This window comes from Ochotona princeps, chromosome 21 (genome assembly GCF_030435755.1).
Source record: "Ochotona princeps isolate mOchPri1 chromosome 21, mOchPri1.hap1, whole genome shotgun sequence".
Lineage (NCBI taxonomy): Eukaryota > Metazoa > Chordata > Mammalia > Lagomorpha > Ochotonidae > Ochotona > Ochotona princeps.
Window position 1 is genome coordinate 24,450,716 of NC_080852.1, and position 17,023 is coordinate 24,467,738.

General features: G+C 43.6%; 1 protein-coding gene across 5 annotated transcripts in view; it reads left to right on the forward strand.

The window, feature by feature from the left end:
* NEK4 (NIMA related kinase 4) overlaps positions 1 to 16,558 on the forward strand; it is a 29,979-nt gene extending 13,421 nt beyond the window's left edge. The window contains exons 6-14 of one of the 5 annotated variants that reach the window (XM_058679005.1): positions 5,062 to 5,454; positions 6,397 to 6,540; positions 7,018 to 7,167; positions 8,255 to 8,321; positions 9,045 to 9,151; positions 10,894 to 10,979; positions 13,209 to 13,414; positions 14,171 to 14,304; positions 15,702 to 16,558. In XM_058679005.1, the coding sequence (XP_058534988.1) occupies positions 5,062 to 5,454; positions 6,397 to 6,540; positions 7,018 to 7,167; positions 8,255 to 8,321; positions 9,045 to 9,151; positions 10,894 to 10,979; positions 13,209 to 13,414; positions 14,171 to 14,304; positions 15,702 to 15,794 (1,380 nt within the window). In that variant the 3' untranslated portion in view covers positions 15,795 to 16,558. Of the gene's footprint in view, positions 1 to 5,061; positions 5,455 to 6,396; positions 6,541 to 7,017; positions 7,168 to 8,254; positions 8,322 to 9,044; positions 9,152 to 10,893; positions 10,980 to 12,301; positions 12,393 to 13,208; positions 13,415 to 14,170; positions 14,305 to 15,701 lie in introns of those variants that run through there. The other 4 variants (XM_058679007.1, XM_058679003.1, XM_058679004.1 and 1 more) reach the window with 4 other exon arrangements.
* The last annotated feature ends 465 nt before the right edge of the window (positions 16,559 to 17,023 follow it).

Genomic DNA, 17,023 nt, shown 5'->3' on the forward strand with positions numbered 1-17,023 from the left:
GCTGGCTTAACCTCCTATACGTAAGATTTAAGCTACCCCTATATGTAAAATTTAAGATTGTCGTGAAATCTGACTTGTTTTTTTTCCTTTTATTACTGTGTACCTTTGATATTATAGGCAAGAAATCCCTGGTAAGTGCAGTGTGGTGGAGCTTTTGCCCTCCCTATGTCTTCTTGTAAGACTTCATCGTTTTATTCATCGTTTTATCTTACATTGAGGTCTTTGATCCTTGTGTACTTTGTTGGTAAGGATCTGACTTCCTTCTTCTTTCTGTGGATATCCAGTTTTCTCAGTTTGTTGAAAAGACTGTCCTTTCCTCATTAAACAGGGTTGTGATTTGAGTGTCCTCACCAAAAGTCCTCTTCATCCTGAGGCAGTGAGAGATGAGAACTTCAAGAAGTGACTAATGGGCCAGGAGCTTATCAAGGGTGGTTCTGTAATAAAAGCCAGTTTAGCTGTCTCCTGGAGGTGTCCACTTGGCCATGTGTTACCTTACGCCACAAGGGGACTCTGCAGAGTTCCTGCAGCAGGGAGGCACCCGTTAGCTGCAGCCCGTAGGTCTGGGACCTCCCAGCTGAATACACCTTAATTCTTTATAAATGACCCACAGAAAATTTAAAAAAATAAAAGAAAAAAGAAAAACACAAATAAATAAAAATAACAACAACAACAAATGACCCAGTTTGTGGCACTCAATAGCTAGAGAAAATGAATTAAACATAAATGTTTTTTGGCATCCCTTGTCAGAAATCATTTGAGGGCTGGTGTTGTGACACTGTGAGTTAAACTACCACTGGTAGCATCACCATCCCATATTAGAGGGCTGGCTCAAGTCCCGGATAGTCTTCTGATCCAGCTTCCTGCTAATGTGCTTGTAGAGCAGCAGAAGATGGTCCAAGGACTTGGGTCCTTGCCTTACCTATCATATGGGAGATGAGGATAGAGTTCCTGGCTCCTGGCTTCACCCTGTCCCAGATTTGGTTGTTGAGACCATTGGAGAAGTAAACCAGTGGATGGAAGGTCTTTCTCTGTCTCTTCCCTCTATAACTTTGCCTTTCAAGTAAAAATAAGTCTTTATTTTTTTAAAGATAGTTAAATACCCTTAAAATCATTTTGAATATGTATATATACATATATACTAAATATGTATGTGTGTGTGTGTACTGAGAGAGAGCTGAGAATACACATCTGTGTGGATCTCCAAATAGTATGGGGAGCATGGGTGGAAGAGTTGCTCCCTTTTGTTTAAAAAATAATTTTTGCAAAGCCTGAAAGTGAGTCATGTAGCTTTATTTTTCCTTTTCAAGATTGTTTTGATTATTAGGGGACAATTGAGATTTCATATTAATTCTAGGATGAATTTTCTGTTTCATCAAAAACATTTTGAGTGCATTGAATCTGAAAATGGATCTGGGCAGTACAGTGTTAAGTCTGCCAATACAGGATAATGGGGTGCATTTCTATTTATGTATTTTTTAAAAAATTTATTTTTATTGCAAAAAATATATAAAATATAGAGAGGAAGAGAGATAGAAATATCTTCTGTCCATTGATTCACTTCCCAAGTGACCACAATGGCCGGTGCTGCGCCGATCCGAACCCAGGAGCCTGGAACTCTTCCGGGTCTCCCATGCGAGTGCAGGGTCCCAAGGCGTTGGGCTGTTCTTGACTGCTTTCCCAGGGAGCTGGGTGGGAAGCAGGGCTGCCAGGATTAGAACTGGTGCACATATGGGATCCTGGTTGGTTCAAGGCGAGGACTTTAGCCACTAGGCCACCGTGGTGGGCCCTATTTATATATTCTTTAATTTCTTTCAGCTACCTTTTTTTCCCTCTCAGTTTTTATTGTACAAGTCCTCTAGGTAAAGTTAATTACTAAGTGTTTTATGCTTTCTAATGCTATTATAAGTGGAATTATTTGTGTAATTGCCTGTTCACATTATTCTTTGTTAGGGTATAGAAATACAACTGATTTTTTGTGGTGACATTGTCTCTTGTTTCTTTGCTAAATCTGTTTATTAGCTCCCTAGTTCTTTTTTTTTCTATGTTATTTTATTTTTTATAATCTTTACATAGTTAATTAGGGCACAAAGGTTCAAGGGCTGCAGGAAAGTGGGTAAGACTATTATTTCCACATTTTTTTTCCTATATCTGGGGTAAAGGAGGAGGTAAAGGGAGAAGCCCCACCCAGTCTCCCACCCATCCCAGGTCCCCGATATGGGGCATGCTCTGAGGGTTTTGCTCAAGTGGTTTTGGTAGTTCAATAGTTACGAATTGTTGCCATTCCAAGCACAATGAGGTCGCTGAAGAATCCTCTGATCGACATAGTCCATCTTAGAGTCTCTGTTTGCCCTGTTTTTCACTGCCAACAGATGGCTAGGGTAGTTGATTGATTTGTTCTGTCCTCTGTCTTTTCATGGTTAGGGATCTGAGTCCAGCAGTTTGATTGGGGGGATCCCTAAAGAAACTTTGTCTGAGGTGAACCCAGACCAGATTCTTGTGTGCACTTGCAAGTACAGGAACCAGTACAGTCTATCGCCCCAATCTGCTGGTGGTTGCAATTACTGGGTTGGTTCTGTTTCCAGTGCTGTCTTCCGCTGGAACCAGTGGGTGTTGCAGTCCAGCCTGATTCTGCCCAGCACACACACGGCCCTCACATAAACCAGTGAGCTCCTTAGTTCTTTTGTGGTATCCTTAGGATTTCATACATACAAGTTGGCGTTGTCTATTAGTGGATTTTGATCCCTTCAATTTCTTTTTCTGGCTTAATTACTCTGAGTTGAACACCCAACAACATACTGAATAAAATGGGTGAGAATGGATATCTTTGCCTTCTTCCTGACCTTGGGAGAAAGCTTTCTGTGTTTTATCTTTTGAAAATAGTATGTTCACTGTGGTATCTATATATCTATAGCTATATGTATATCTATATATATCTATATCTATCTATGTGTCTATCTCTATATCTATATAGTTTTCTTATGTTGAGATGGTTTCCTTCAGTTCCTGGTTTGTTGGGTTTTTTAAAAAGATTTATTTATTTTTATTGAAAAGTCAGATATACGGAGAGGAAGAGCTTCCATCTGTTGATTCACTCCCCAAGCGGTCACACGGTTGGAGCTTAGCCGATCCAAAGCCAGGATCTCTTCCTGGACTCCCATGCAGGTGCAGGGTCCCAAGATTTTGTGCCATCTTCAACTGCTTTCCCAGGCCACAAGCAGGGAGCTGGATGGGAAGTGGAGCCGCCAGGATTAGAACCGGTGCCCAAATTGGATCATAGCACATGCAAGGCAGGGACTTTAGTTACTAGGCTACTGTCCTAGGCCTGGTTTGTTGATTTTTTTTTTTTTTGAAGATTTATTTTATTTGAAGCTAGAGTGACAGAAAGGAAGAGACAGAGACAGAGATCTCCATGTGTTGGTTCATTCCCAGTGGCCTCAGTTGCGGGGGCTGCATTAGGCCGAAGCCAGGAACCAGGAACTCCATCCTGGTTTCCCTTGTGGGTTCAGGGGCCCCAACACTCAGGACATCCTATGCTGCTTTCCCAGGTTCATTGACAAGGAGCTGGGTCAGAGGTGAGCAGCTGTGGACCTGAATCACTGCTCTGATGTGGTATGCTGGCATCGCAAGTGGCAGTTTAACCTGCCCCAATATAGTGTCAACTGCCAATATTCTTTTGTCATAAGAGATTGTTCAGTTTTGTCACATGTTTTTTCTACATTGATTGAGATGATCACCCCCTTCATTTTTTTAAAAAGATTTATTTTTATTGGAAAGTCAAATATATATATAGAGAGAGGAGGAGAGACAGGAAAATCTTCCGTCCTTTGATCCACTCCCCAAGTGACTGCAACGGCCGGTGCTGTGCTGATCTGAAGCCTGGAGCCTGGAGCTTCATCCGGTCTCCCACGTGGATGCAGGGTCCCAAGGCTTTGGGCCGTCCTTGACTGCTTTCCCAGGCCACAGGCAGGGAGCTGGATGGGAAGCTGGGCTGCCGGGATTAGAACTGGCACCGATATTGGATCCCTGTGCGTTCAAGGCGAGGACTTTAGCCATTATGCTATGGCACTGGGCCCAACCCCCCTTTATTTTTGTTAGTGTGCAGCATTATATTGATTTCTATATTGAGACATCATTGCTTTCCAAGAATAAATCCCACTTGGTCACATTTTAACCATTTGAGTGTACAATTCTGTGTTGCTAAGTTACATTCACCATGTTTCACAAGAATCCCATCTCCCTTCTAAAGCCCTGTCACCATTTCAAACAGACTGTGTCCATTAGGCAGTGTGTCCTAATCCCTGTGCCCAGACTCGGGCACTCTCTCACCTACTTTCTGTCTCTGAATTCATCTGTTCCTTCTACATGGTGTAAGTAAAATCTCACAACATTTGCCCTTTTCAGTTTGGCTTTTTCACCTTACGTTGTTTAAGGTTTGGCAGTGTTAGCCCAGGTAAAAGTGTGTTCCCATTTATGGCTTAATAATAACAAATTATGTATACCGTAGTTTGTTTATTGCCTCATTTGCTGGTGGACTTTGGGTTGTTTCCCTTTGGGGACTGTTCTGAATAATGTGGCCTGATCCTGGTGCACAGTTAGCTACTTGAATCCCTACTCTCAGAGTGGAATTTCTGGGTCATAAGGTAGTTCTGTGGCTAGCCTTTTGAGGCACCTGTTGTTTCATTTTGAGTTAACTTTTAAAAATTATTTATTTGAAAAACAAAGTTACTGAGAGAGAGAGAATTGAGATCTTCCATCTGGTTCTCCTCAGAGAACCAAGACAGACAGGGCTGGGTCAAGCGGAAATGTGTTTGGAACTCCACATGGGCTTCCCCCGTGGGTGGCAGGGGCTCAAGGATTTGGGTTGTCCTCCATTCTTCCCCAGGTGCATTAGCAAGGAGTTGGATAGGAAGTGGAACAACTGGGAGTTGAGTTGGCACTCATATGGGATGGTGGTGTTGTAGGCTGTGGTTAACACAGTATGCCACAACATTGCCCTTTGAGTTAATTTTTGTGTATGGTATGAGGAACGCTGTATTAACTTGAAACCACATTTTCACTCAGGGCGAAGATGCACGTGTGTCCCAGGAGAAGCCATTGGTCATAGGTTCTTTGAAGTCACCTACTGATGTGAGAGGCCACAGCAGCAAACCTTGCATGAGCGATACTGCGCACTCACTAGCCACAGTCAGTGGGGTGGATATTGATATCTTACCTGCTGAAAGGAGGAACTCACTGAGTGGCGGCTTAGTTCAGGAGAATCAACAAGTATGCCTAGATGCCCAGTGTGGTGTCTCTCAAGTGATGGAGGAGAGGCCAAAGGATTCTGCTACATCATCTCCTCAGTCTGAAAACTTGGTTTCTTCCTCTTCCCATAATGATGGCCTTGGTGGAGGGCCTGAACCAGTAACGAAGCCTCTGCAGCCCCTACAGCGAGACCCAAAGCCAGGCGACATGGTGAGTGGTTCTACAAGGTCCTGGTTACAAAGAAGAAATTGAAGGGTATAGTTTGAAGGATATGGGTTGTTTTTTATTTTTGAGCTAGTTATTCTGTGTTCCTGTGATCTGGGCAGAACTGAAACCATGAGCCATGAGTTTCTTCCTAGTCTCTCACGTGGGTGCAGGGGCCCAAGCACTTGGGCCTTCTTCCACTACTTTCCCAAGCACATTGATAGGGAGCCAAATTGGAAATGGGGCAGTGAGGACTCTAACCAGAGGTCCTATGGGATGCCAGTGCCACAGGTGGAGGCTTTACCTGCTACACCACAGTGCCTGAGTAACTTTTTCAAACAAATGAATACATCTTCAAAAGAAATTACTGGGCCCGGCGCCGTGGCCTAGTGGCTAAAGTCCTCGCCTTGAACGCCCCGGGATCGTATATGGGCGCCGGTTCTAATCCCGGCAGCTCCACTTCCCATCCAGCTCCCTGCTTGTGGCCTGGGAAGCAGTCGAGGACGGCCCAATGCATTGGGACACTGCACCGCGTGGGAGACCTGGAAGGGGTTCCTGGTTCCGGCTTCGGATCGGCGCGCATCGGTCCGTTGCGGCTCGCTTGGGTAGTGAATCATCAGATGGAGGATTTTCCTCTCTGTCTCTACTCCTCTCTGTATATCTGACTTTGTAATAAAATAAATAAAATCTTTAAAAAAAAAAAAAAGAAATTACTATTTTTGTTTGGAGGAAAAGGGAGAAAAGCTAGACTGTTTGATTAACTTGTATTAGCATTTTGTCTGTCAGCACTGCAAATGAGCATTGATTTTGAGAAAGACCACTTCTCCTTCCTCTTGTCATGTATGATTTTAGAAGTAGGCATGGAGAGTTTATCTATTTTGAGTTCTAAAGCGTATTCTGTTGTTGTGTGTTGTCTCCTGAATGTTTATTTCATGTTATTATTTCCAGGCTGCTGGAGAAGGTGTGGCTGAGGATCCGAGCGACGTCCACCGAGCTCTCCAGCCACGCAGCTCGGGCTCGGAGCCTTCTCTGTCCCGACAGAGACGACAGCAGAAGAGAGAGCAGGCCAGGCACCGTGCAGGAGAGGGGCAGGTCAGCGGAGAGCTCTTTGCAGTGGGTTGGGGGCTGCTGCAGGGGAATGCATGTTGGGAAGCTCAATTTCTCTTTACAGCAACTAGCAGCTGCCAAAATGGCTCATGTGAGAAATGGCAGCAGCAGCAGCACGCGGATGGTCATGCAGGATGCCGAGTCCAGGCTTCCAGTGACGAGTGTGGATTTTCCCTTCCCCAGCAGAAACGGGCAGATTGTGCCGAGTTACCAGGGCAGAGTGGTGAGGGTGGTCTGACCCCTTGTTGGTGGACATTGTTTCCCTCAAGGTGTGATACCTCCTTCAGATAGCTTGCCAAGGCACTTTTCCCACAGGCCTCCTAGAAGGCCATTCACTTTTGGCAAAGTCTTTTTAAACAACGCAGTGTTTTCAGAGGTACATAGAGGACCTACTAGTGGTGATCATTGGTGGTTGCTGTAAATGAAAGTATAATTTCTCTTTCTTTATTTTAATTATTGAAGGTCCATGAGGCAGCTTCTGGACTGTTGCCTTCTCAACCCACTATTGGAAACAAAGCCATTGGATCGACACAAAAAGATGCTGAAAGCCAGAGTAGGGCGGTTAGCAGGTCTATGGACAGTTCAAGGAGCAAGGAGACATCACCATCAAAGGTTTGTGAGAGTTATCCATTGGATTTTTTTTTTTTAAAGATTTATTTATTTTTATTACAAAGTCAGATATACAGAGAGGAGGAGAGACAGAGGAAGATCCTCCGTCTGATGGTTCACTCCCCAAGTGAGCCACAACGGCCAGTGCTGCGCTGATCCAAAGCCAGGAGCCAGAAACTTCCTCCAGGTCTCCCACGCGGTGCAGGGTCCCAATGCTTTGGGCCATCCTCGACTGCTTTCCCAGGCCACAAGCAGGGAGCTGGATGGGAAGTGGAACTGCCGGGATTAGAACCGGTGCCCATATGGGATCTTGGCGCATTCAAGGCGAAGACTTTAGCCGCTAGGCCACGCCGCTGGGCCCTGTTGGATTTCTTTTTTAAGATTTATTTTTATTGGAAAGTCAGATCTACAGAGAGAGGAGAGACAGAAATAAAGATCTTTCATCCACTGGAACTGTCTACAGTGGCCAGAACTGAGCTGATCTGAAGCCAGGAGCCAGGATTTTCTTGTGGGTCTCCCACAAGGGTGCAGAGTCCTAAGGCTTTGGGCTGCCCTATACTGCTTTTGCAGGCCACGGGCAGGGAGCTGGGTGGGAAGTGGGGCTGCCAAGACATGAACCGGCACTCACATGGGATCCTGACACATGCAAGGCAGGACTTCAGCCACTGTGCTACTGTGTCAGGCCCATCCGTTGGATTTTTGACAAACCTGCTTAGAAAGCTTTTGAATTGTGAAATCCTCAAAACAGCAAATTGTGTTTCCCAAGGGACTTCTCGGCAGAAACTTTGGTTGAGCTATGCAGATTCTATGGTTCCTTGGTGGTCACTTCTGGTGACCAAGGAGATTCCTGAGTTTGGGAAATGTAGAAGTCCCCACTTGTGCATCCAGAAACAAGCACCCACTGAAAAGAAGGACTGTAGCCACTCCTTGCTAGTTGTTGTAACCCTGGTGTAGGCCAATTTCCAACAGCCACTTCCTTAAAGGTCCGTTTAAGGCCTTTTTCTTGGTCCTAGATGATCCATCAAGCATTGTAGATGCTGTAAAAATAGTGGGCAGGAATGGAAATGACCCTGTAACTTTCTTTAACAAGGACCGACCATTGTCAGCCAGAGAGAGGAGGCGACTAAAGCAATCACAAGAGGAGGTGCCCAGCTCCGGTAAGGTTGAGTTCTGCACTTGATCTAGTTGTGGTTGATGTCCAACTCACAGGCACAAGCACTGGTGCCGAGTGTGAGCTGGGAAGGCATCGGAGTCACACGAGTCCCTCTGGGAAGTCCATTTCAAGAGTTTCTGAAATTTCTTAATTAAGTCTTTTATAAAGAAATCAGCTTTAGCTGTTGAATCTGAAACAGATATTGTTACAGAAAGATATAAAGAAAAAGACAAGACCACTGAGTGGAGGTTTCCAAGTGGAAATGAAGTGTAAATTGTTTCCCTGTTTGCAATCTGCTGGACAGGAAGCATCTCTCCTCGGGAGCAGAGAGGCAGCCAGAACCGTGCCCCCCTGGCGAGGGCTCCACATCACTGCTGTTATCTAATGACATTGCCGGCCGGCCATTTCTGTTATTAACTGCTGATCATGTCGTTAAGTGCAGTGCTTCCGCATGTGAAGGGCCCGGCTTCCTGTTTGTAGTAGCCACCAAGGTTGGCTGAATTACTCCCCTTTTGCAGGTGGGAAACAGAGGCTGTGGCGGGTAAATAACTCACCCAGGTCCAGAGTTAAGGCTTGAACTGAGGTGTCAGACACCAGAGTGGTGATGACTATGCCGATTGAGTTGTTTCTGAGCTGACCCCTGCCGGGGTATCTTCCAGACCCCATGTGAAATCCTTTTCAGGTGAGGCCAGCCCACCTGAGTCACTGGGCATGTTTGCTCTTCCAGGTCCTTCAGTGAGGCGAGCTCTGAGTGCAGTGGGGCCGGAGAAGCCACAGGAGGAAGGCTGGTCTGGCCCCGCCCGACGGCTGTCTTCCGACTGCAGTGTCCCTAAGGTGCGTTACACAGTCCTGAGGGAAAGTCGATGTGTCCACAGCTGGCAAGCCTAGCAGTACCTGTAGACGCTAGTGCCATTTATTTCAGGGACAGAGTTGGCGTAAGTCTTGGTAAACACAGAAACTGATAAAAACATAATTGAAGGGGTTATGTTTGACCATTAAGGGACAATTTTTTTGAAGCTTTTTTTTTTTGGATGGGGCCAGTACGGTGGAATACCATGCTAATCATCTGCCTGCGGCACTGACATCCCATACAGGTGTCAGTGTGATTCCCAGCTCCTCCAGTTCCAGTGCAGCTTTCTGCTTCTGGCCTGGGAAAGCAGCAGAGGATGGCACAGTCCTTGGGCCCCTGCACCCACGTGGGAAACACGGAAGAAGCTCCTGGCTCCCAGCTTTGGACCGGCCGAGCTCTGGCTGTCATGATCATTGGGGAAGTGATCCAGAGGGTGGCAGATTTCTCTCTGTTTCTTCCTCTTTCTTCCTCTGTAACTCTTCAAGAAAAATAAAGAACTTTTTTTTTTTTTTTTAAGCAAAGGATTTGTTTATTTGAAAGGCCAGAGCATTAGAAAGAGGCCAGTGAGTTGTGGGTGCGAGCAGGAGTAAGAGGGGTGTCTTACATCAGCTGGTTCACTTCCCAGATAGCTAGGTCAGCTGCAGCGGCTGGGCTAGGCCAGGCTGAAGACAGAAAGGCTATCTGGGTCTCTTTTGTGAATGGTAGAAGCCAAGCACCTGGACCGCCACCGGCCGCCTTCCCAGGTGCCTTAGTAGAGAAATGAATCAGAAGTGAAGCATCCAGGGCTTGAACCAGCACTCCAGATTTGGGGTGCTGCCATTGCAAGAGGAGGTTTAACCTGACACATCACAGTGCCGCCTGAATACTTGGCTGCTTCTGTGTGCTGTGCGGAGGCTCAGGCCTCTCTGCCTCTCTGCCTCTCTGCCTCTCTACCATTGCCTTTTGTGTTTTTCACTGCCTCTCCTGTGGTTGAGGCAGAGACACCATCTGGTGGCTACATGGGTAATTGCAAGATTTCCGACCGATGTTCATGACTGTATTAATTAGCTGGGGAATAATTTTTCCTGCTTTAAATGTAATGAAGGTATTGTTTCTTTAATAATGTAATTTAGTTTTACTACTAATTGAGACTACTTTCTCCATTTCCCAAAGTTGTAAAATTTATATGTAGTTATAATAAGTACTTGTTTAAGCATTTAGGTTTCCAGGGTTAAGGTGGCATTCCATCGTTTTTTTTTTAATTTATTTTATTTTCATTACAAATTCAGATATACACAGAGGAGGAGAGACAGAGAGGAAGATGTTCTGTCCGATGATTCACTCCCCAAGTGAGCTGCAACGGCCGGTGTGCGCCGATGCCGGGAACCAGGAACCTCTTCCGGGTCTCTCACGTGGGTGCAGGGTCCCAAAGCTTTGGGCCGTCCTCAACTGCTTTCCCAGGCCACAAGCAGGGAGCTGGATGGGAAGTGGAGCTGCCGGGATTAGAACCGGCGCCCATATGGGATCCCGGGGCGTTCAAGGCGAGGACTTAAGCCGCTAGGCCACGCCGCCAGGCCCGTAAAATGAATAAATCTTTAAAAAAAAAACTCAATTTTTATATCCTTTAGTTTCTCCTGTTAAGTTATACCTAACATCACTTGTGTTTAGTCATCACATTTGAGAGTGTTTTTCTTACATCATTCTGGTCGCATGTCGCACGGTATTTTGTTTCTTTTCTAACAAATAGGAAAGGAAATCGGTCCATTGTCTGTCTGAGGATGAATTGAGTTCTACAAGTTCAACTGATAAATCAGACGGGGATTCCAAGGAACAGTAAGTTCTTGCTTTACTGTCTTTCTCCATGAACTGTTTGTTCTAATGGGTCCTAAATGCACATTTATAGAGTATTTAGAGCTGCAGAACCCTCACTGATAACATTACAAATGGAAATGGTTTATGATGCATGCTGGAGCTGATACCTCTTCCATGAACACATTTGCTTTTATTCAGAATTCTTCTAGAATGTCTTGACCATTATTACTTCATGCATTTTTTTGGACCTCCTGCCGTCGTAGTGGTTCCACTTAGATTTATATTGGGCTGCAGGTGCCCAATATAAATCTTCCTTATTTTACTTTTTGTTTCATTTGGTTTTCATAGATCTGTTCCTCTAATTGCTGAAAAATTCTCCAGTCTTTTCTGCTGAATTGTCTCATTTGTTACTCCTATCCTGTGTATTTAACACATTCCCATTTGTCACTTTTGGAAGTTTGGTATGGATCTTTTTTATATCTTCCACACTGCTCTTTGACATGTCCATCTTTTTATTTACCTTGAACATATGAAATAAATGTATATATACACTTTTATGGCCTGATATAGTAATTATATTAATTCCACTTCTGGGTTCATTTCCATTACTAATTTTTTCTTTTCACAATTTTATGAGATTTATTTTTATTGGAAAGGCAGATTTATAGAGAGAAGGAGATAGGGAGAGAAAGATCTATTTTCTGGTTCACTCCCCAAATGGCTGCCACAGCTGGAGCTGAGCCAATCTGAAGCCAGGAGCCAAGAACTTCTTCCTAGTTTCCCACATGGGTGCAAGGTCCCAAGTCTTTGGGCAATCCTCTGCTGCCCTCCCAGGGTACAAGCAGGGAACATGAACTGGTGCCCATATGGGATCCTGGTGTGCAAGGCAGAATTTAGCCACTGAGCCATTACAATGGGCTCTAAGATTTCTTTTTGAAAAAGATTTATTTTAGTTATTTAAAAGGCAAAGTGACAGAAGGAGGGAGAGAGAGATCTTCCATCTGCTGGTTCATTCCCTAAATGTCCAAAGTGGCAGGGTCTGGGCCAGTCCAGTGCCAGGATCCTGGAACTCTGTCTAGATCTCTCCCATATGAGTGGCAGGGATCCAAGTACTTGGGCCACCATCTGCTGCTTTCCCAGGTGCATTAGCAGGGATCTGGGTCAGAAATAGAGCAGCTGGGACTTGAATTGGTACTCCATTATGGTATGCCAGTGTCACTGGCTACAACCTAACCTGCTGTGACACAGTGCTGTGAAAGGCAGCATGCGTGCGTGCATACACACACACACACACACACACACACACATTTACCCACCCACTCACCCCTCATCTGCTGATTCAGGCCCCAGATGTCCACGACAGCTGGGACAAGACCAAGATGGAGCTGGGTGAGACCCAATCCAGGTTCTCCCATGTAGGTGGCAAGGACTTAACTATTTGAGCCATTGCCTACTCCCTCCTAGAGTGCATATGAGCAGGAAGCTGGAATTGAAAGCAGAGCTAGGACTTGAACCCAGGTACTCTGAGATTGGATGCCAGTGGCCCATGCTGTATTCTAACTACTTTGCCAAAATACCTGCCCTGAATGCCAGGCACTGCGGGTCTTACCTGATTTGGAGCTGATATGTTTGAATGCCTTTAAATGTTCTTGAGCATTATGATTGAGTGTAGTTCAGTTTGTACACCTGGGGCTAGTGTTGTGGTGTACCTGGCTGCTACATTCTGATCCAGCTCCTGGCTAATGTGCCTGGGAAAGCAGTGGAAGATGGCCTGAGTATCTGGGCTTAGGTTACCCACGTGGAACGCTAGGATGGAGTTCCAGGCCCCTGGCTTCTGCCTGACACAGCTTCAGATGTTGCAATCAGTTGATTAGTAAGCTAGCAGATGGAACATCTCTTTCTCTATGACTCTCTTTCAAATAAGTAAAGTAAATCTTTCATTGTACACAGAATCCGAGTCTTTTGGGCCTTTCTTTTCCAAGATTCCTCTTTCTGTTTGTAGTGACATTGGTTGTCCTGAATTATGTCCTTGGATTCTGTACTTTGAGCTGCTTGTGGCCTGCCCCTCGATTAAAATCCGCTTGCTTCCTTTAGAATTGCCCACAGATTTTATTTTCCATTGCCTCTGCAGAGTTGATTTGTACATTTTTACCCAGAGTTTATATCTGTTTCTTGTGGGATGTTTATGTCAGCATTTGGAAGTAAAAGTCCCCAAAGCTCATTTTGCTTTTTTTTTTTTTTCTTTTCCAGGAAAGGTCATACCAATGAAATGAGTGACTTGGTACAACTGATGACTCAGACTCTGACGTTGGATTCTAAAGACAGCTGTGAAGATCTGACAGAACCACATCCAGTGTCAGAATTCAGACTTCACCGCAAGTATCGGGACACACTGATACTTCATGGGAAAGTTCCGGAAGAGGCAGGGCAGCTCCATTTTAAAGAGCTGCCTCCAGGTGATCAGTTTATCCTTTCTGGAAACTGGAAAAGGTGTTTCTCAGAGAAATACGTTACACCAAAATTTTTTTTCTTCCCCTTTGGTTTCATTTTGATAACTCCGTAAAAGGAGGTAAAACAGCAGATGTATTCCTGAAAAGTATCAAGAAAATTGATTTTTCAAAATAAATATTTGGGATTGTTCATGTGGATTTTCTACAAGTTAGACAGTTGTTTCCAAAAGCTATTAAGGTAGTTTTTAGGCTAAGGAAATGATGAGCTTAAGCACATAAGTAAATTTTTTTATTAAAAATAAACAAGAGGGCCTGGCGCTGTGGCCTAGCGGCTAAAGTCCTCGTCTTGAAAGCCCTGGGATCCCATATGGGCGCCGGTTCTAATCCCGGCAGTTCCACTTCCCATCCAGCTCCCTGCTTGTGGCCTGGGAAAGCAGTCAAGGACGGCCCAATGCATTGGGACCCGGAAGAGGTTCCTGGTTCCCGGCATCGGATCGGCCGTTGCAGCTCACTTGGGGAGTGAACCATCGGACGGAAGATCTTCCTCTCTGTTTCTCCTCCTCTCTGTCTCTCCTCCTCTCTGTATATCCGGCTTTCCAATAATAATAAATCTTTAAAAAAAATAAACAAGAAATCATTAAACTGTTGTTAAAGTGAAAAGAATCTTAGCAGAGTTTTTTTTTTTTTTTTTTAAGCTTTATGTTGTTTTTGCTATGGAAGGGAAAGTATTTATTTTGTCCTGTCTTTGTTATTGCTTCCTAGCTGTCATGTCGGGTTCTGAAAAGATCAGGAGAATAGTTGAAGTCTTGAGAGCTGATGTCATCCAGGGCCTAGGAGTTCAGCTTCTAGAACAGGTGTATGACCTGTTGGAAGAAGAGGATGACTTGAAGAGAGAGGTGAGCGTCCTTGCGACTGTGTAGTAGTTGTGTTATAGAATCTTTTCAATAAACTTTGAAAATGCAGTTTGCATATGTACCATACAGTTTGCTCCTTTAACATGTAAATTTCAGTGATTTTTAAAAATATGTTCACAGAGTTGTATAAGCATCACTGTAATCAACATATGAACATTTTCCTACCTCCAAATGAAGCCCAGTGTACCCCATTAACAGTCATTCCCAATTATTCCCTCCCTCTCTTACCTACGAGCAGCCTTTAATATTTCTGCCTTTGTAGATTTGCCCATTCTGGACAGTTCATATAAATGGGGACATACGATTTGGATAAAAGGCCTTGTGCTTGCTTTAGCACATATACTAAAATTAGATAAAAGGTCTTTCGTGTTTTGCATCTTTCTCTTAGTATAATGTTCTTAAGATCCATTTGTGTTGAAGCATTCCTTTAGATGGCAAAATCCCATTGAGGACTTTTTGTGTATTCATCAGCTAATGAGGTGGTGGTTTCTACTTTCTGGCTGTTGTGAATAATGCTGCAGTGAACACTTGTCTGCAAGCGTCTATGTGGCTTCAGTTCTCTCAAGTGAATACCTAGGACTGCAATTGCTGGGTTATATGGTAACTTTATAGCTAAAGACTTAAGGGATTTCTGAACTGTTTTCCAAAGTGACCACAGCATTTTACCAAAGATCTTTTTTTAGTTATTGGTAAATGAAGTTAGGATTGTAACCTTGAAATTATTGTGGGCTTGGCAGGGCTCTCTCTTTGCCATACTGGACATGGCACGATCAGGCTTATATTTTGTGTTTAGTCTAGACATCTGTTTTAACAGGTCTTTGGGATTTTCATGGTGTTGACATTTTTTAAATGGTAAAGGCCATGTATGTTATTAAAGCCCCTTTGGTTTAACATACTTCTAATGTTTTACCCTTAGACTTAGGTTATTGTAGTTTTGGCAGGAATACCACGATGTGCCTTCATATATCAGGAGGTGCATGGATGTTATCTACTTAACATGCTGTCATTTAATGTCAAGCATTTCTTTGAACAGAGCTACATCAAGTGACGCAGTAGATTGAATTCTGTGTTAACTGGTCATTTGAATGACTATTTTGTAAAATGTGTGGGACTTGCACTTACACACAAATTGCTGAATTTTATCAATTGTTTTATTAATAACTGTATATTAATGCTATGAATATTTTGGTATGATTATTACACATACTTTTCTTAGTTTCTCTTTAATTTCTTAAGATTTTAAAATTGAGGCTGTTTTCCTTTTTTTTTTTTTTTTAACTGTAACAGTATTCTCCCCTGTGGCTTCCATGTTTAGAAAAGCCCTTAAGATTACAGACATATATTTTCTAAAACATAATGATTTTTTGTCTCCCAAATAGGTACGGCTGCGAGAGCACATGGGTGAAAAGTATATTGCATACGGTATGAAAGCTCGCCAGTTAAAATTTTTTGAGGAAAATGTGAGTTTTTGAGAATGTTTTTATCTGCTGCCAGAACTAAAGACCCATTTTCCAGGGTTTTTCGCTTAAAAGCAAAACACAACAATTGTTTGGAATCCATTCATTATCCTTTTCTTACTGAAAATATATTGGACAGAACAAAGTAACATCGAGCAAGCTCATAAAGAAAAACATTTTGGTTTTGATACTGTCTTTATGATGAAAATGTTGTATGTGGCTATACTTACTGAGCCTTAAATCACCAACTTTATATTTAGAAGTTTATTTTTTAAGGTAATAGTTAAAAATGAGGCCATAAAATACTGGATTGGAAGTTTTGTATTGTACTAAGAGGTCTAGGCAGTAAGAGAAGCCAATGACATGTTTGTTCAGCAAAAACATTTGCTATTGTAGCCCTTAGGGACTAGCATAGAAAGCCAGTCAACTATTCTAGGGCTAGGTTTAAAGAACGTGCCGGTCTTTGTAGTACTTGAGCAACTGACTTCCTTTTTTTACACACTAATGGACTTTATATGTTTTATTTTCACTTAATATTAACCTTATTTAGGGTTTACAAGAATTTAATTTGGCTTTGTAAATCAATGTGTCTGCATATGTGTTTTACCAGAGTTTTCCTCCAGTGACTATACTTCTTAAAAGTGAACTGCTTTTCCAGTTAAGCTATTTATAAGTCAAGCCCACATTTTTTTAGTTACATTGGACATATTTAACATTTGTCTTCCTGAAGTTTGTTGTGCCTCATAACTTTGTTTTAAATGTATGATTTATAGCATATATTTGTTTACGAGGGAATATTACTCTGTGAAATAAATTTTTTACAAAATAAAACAGAAGTCCTAATAAATTTTTATAAAAAATTTACTTGTATTGTAAAGTCAGATTTACAGAGGAGAGACAGGGAAAGATCTTCCATCTGCCTGTTCACTCCCCAAGTAACCACAACCGCTAGAGCTGGCCAATCCGCAGCCAGCAGCCAGGAGCTTCTTCTGGGTCCCCATGCAGGTGCAGGGTCCCAAGGCTTTGGACCATCCTCAACTGCTTTCTCAGGCCACCAGCAGGGAGCTGGAAGAGAAGTCGGGCATTCTGGACATGAGCTGACGCCCATCTGGGATCCTGGTGCATGCAAGGCCAGGGCCCTAGCCACTAAGCTAACACACTGGGCCTTCCTTTCAGTTTCTTTAAAGCTTGGTTGTTCCTGTGTGTCAAGTTATAAGCCAGGAACTGGGGATATAGTGGTTAAG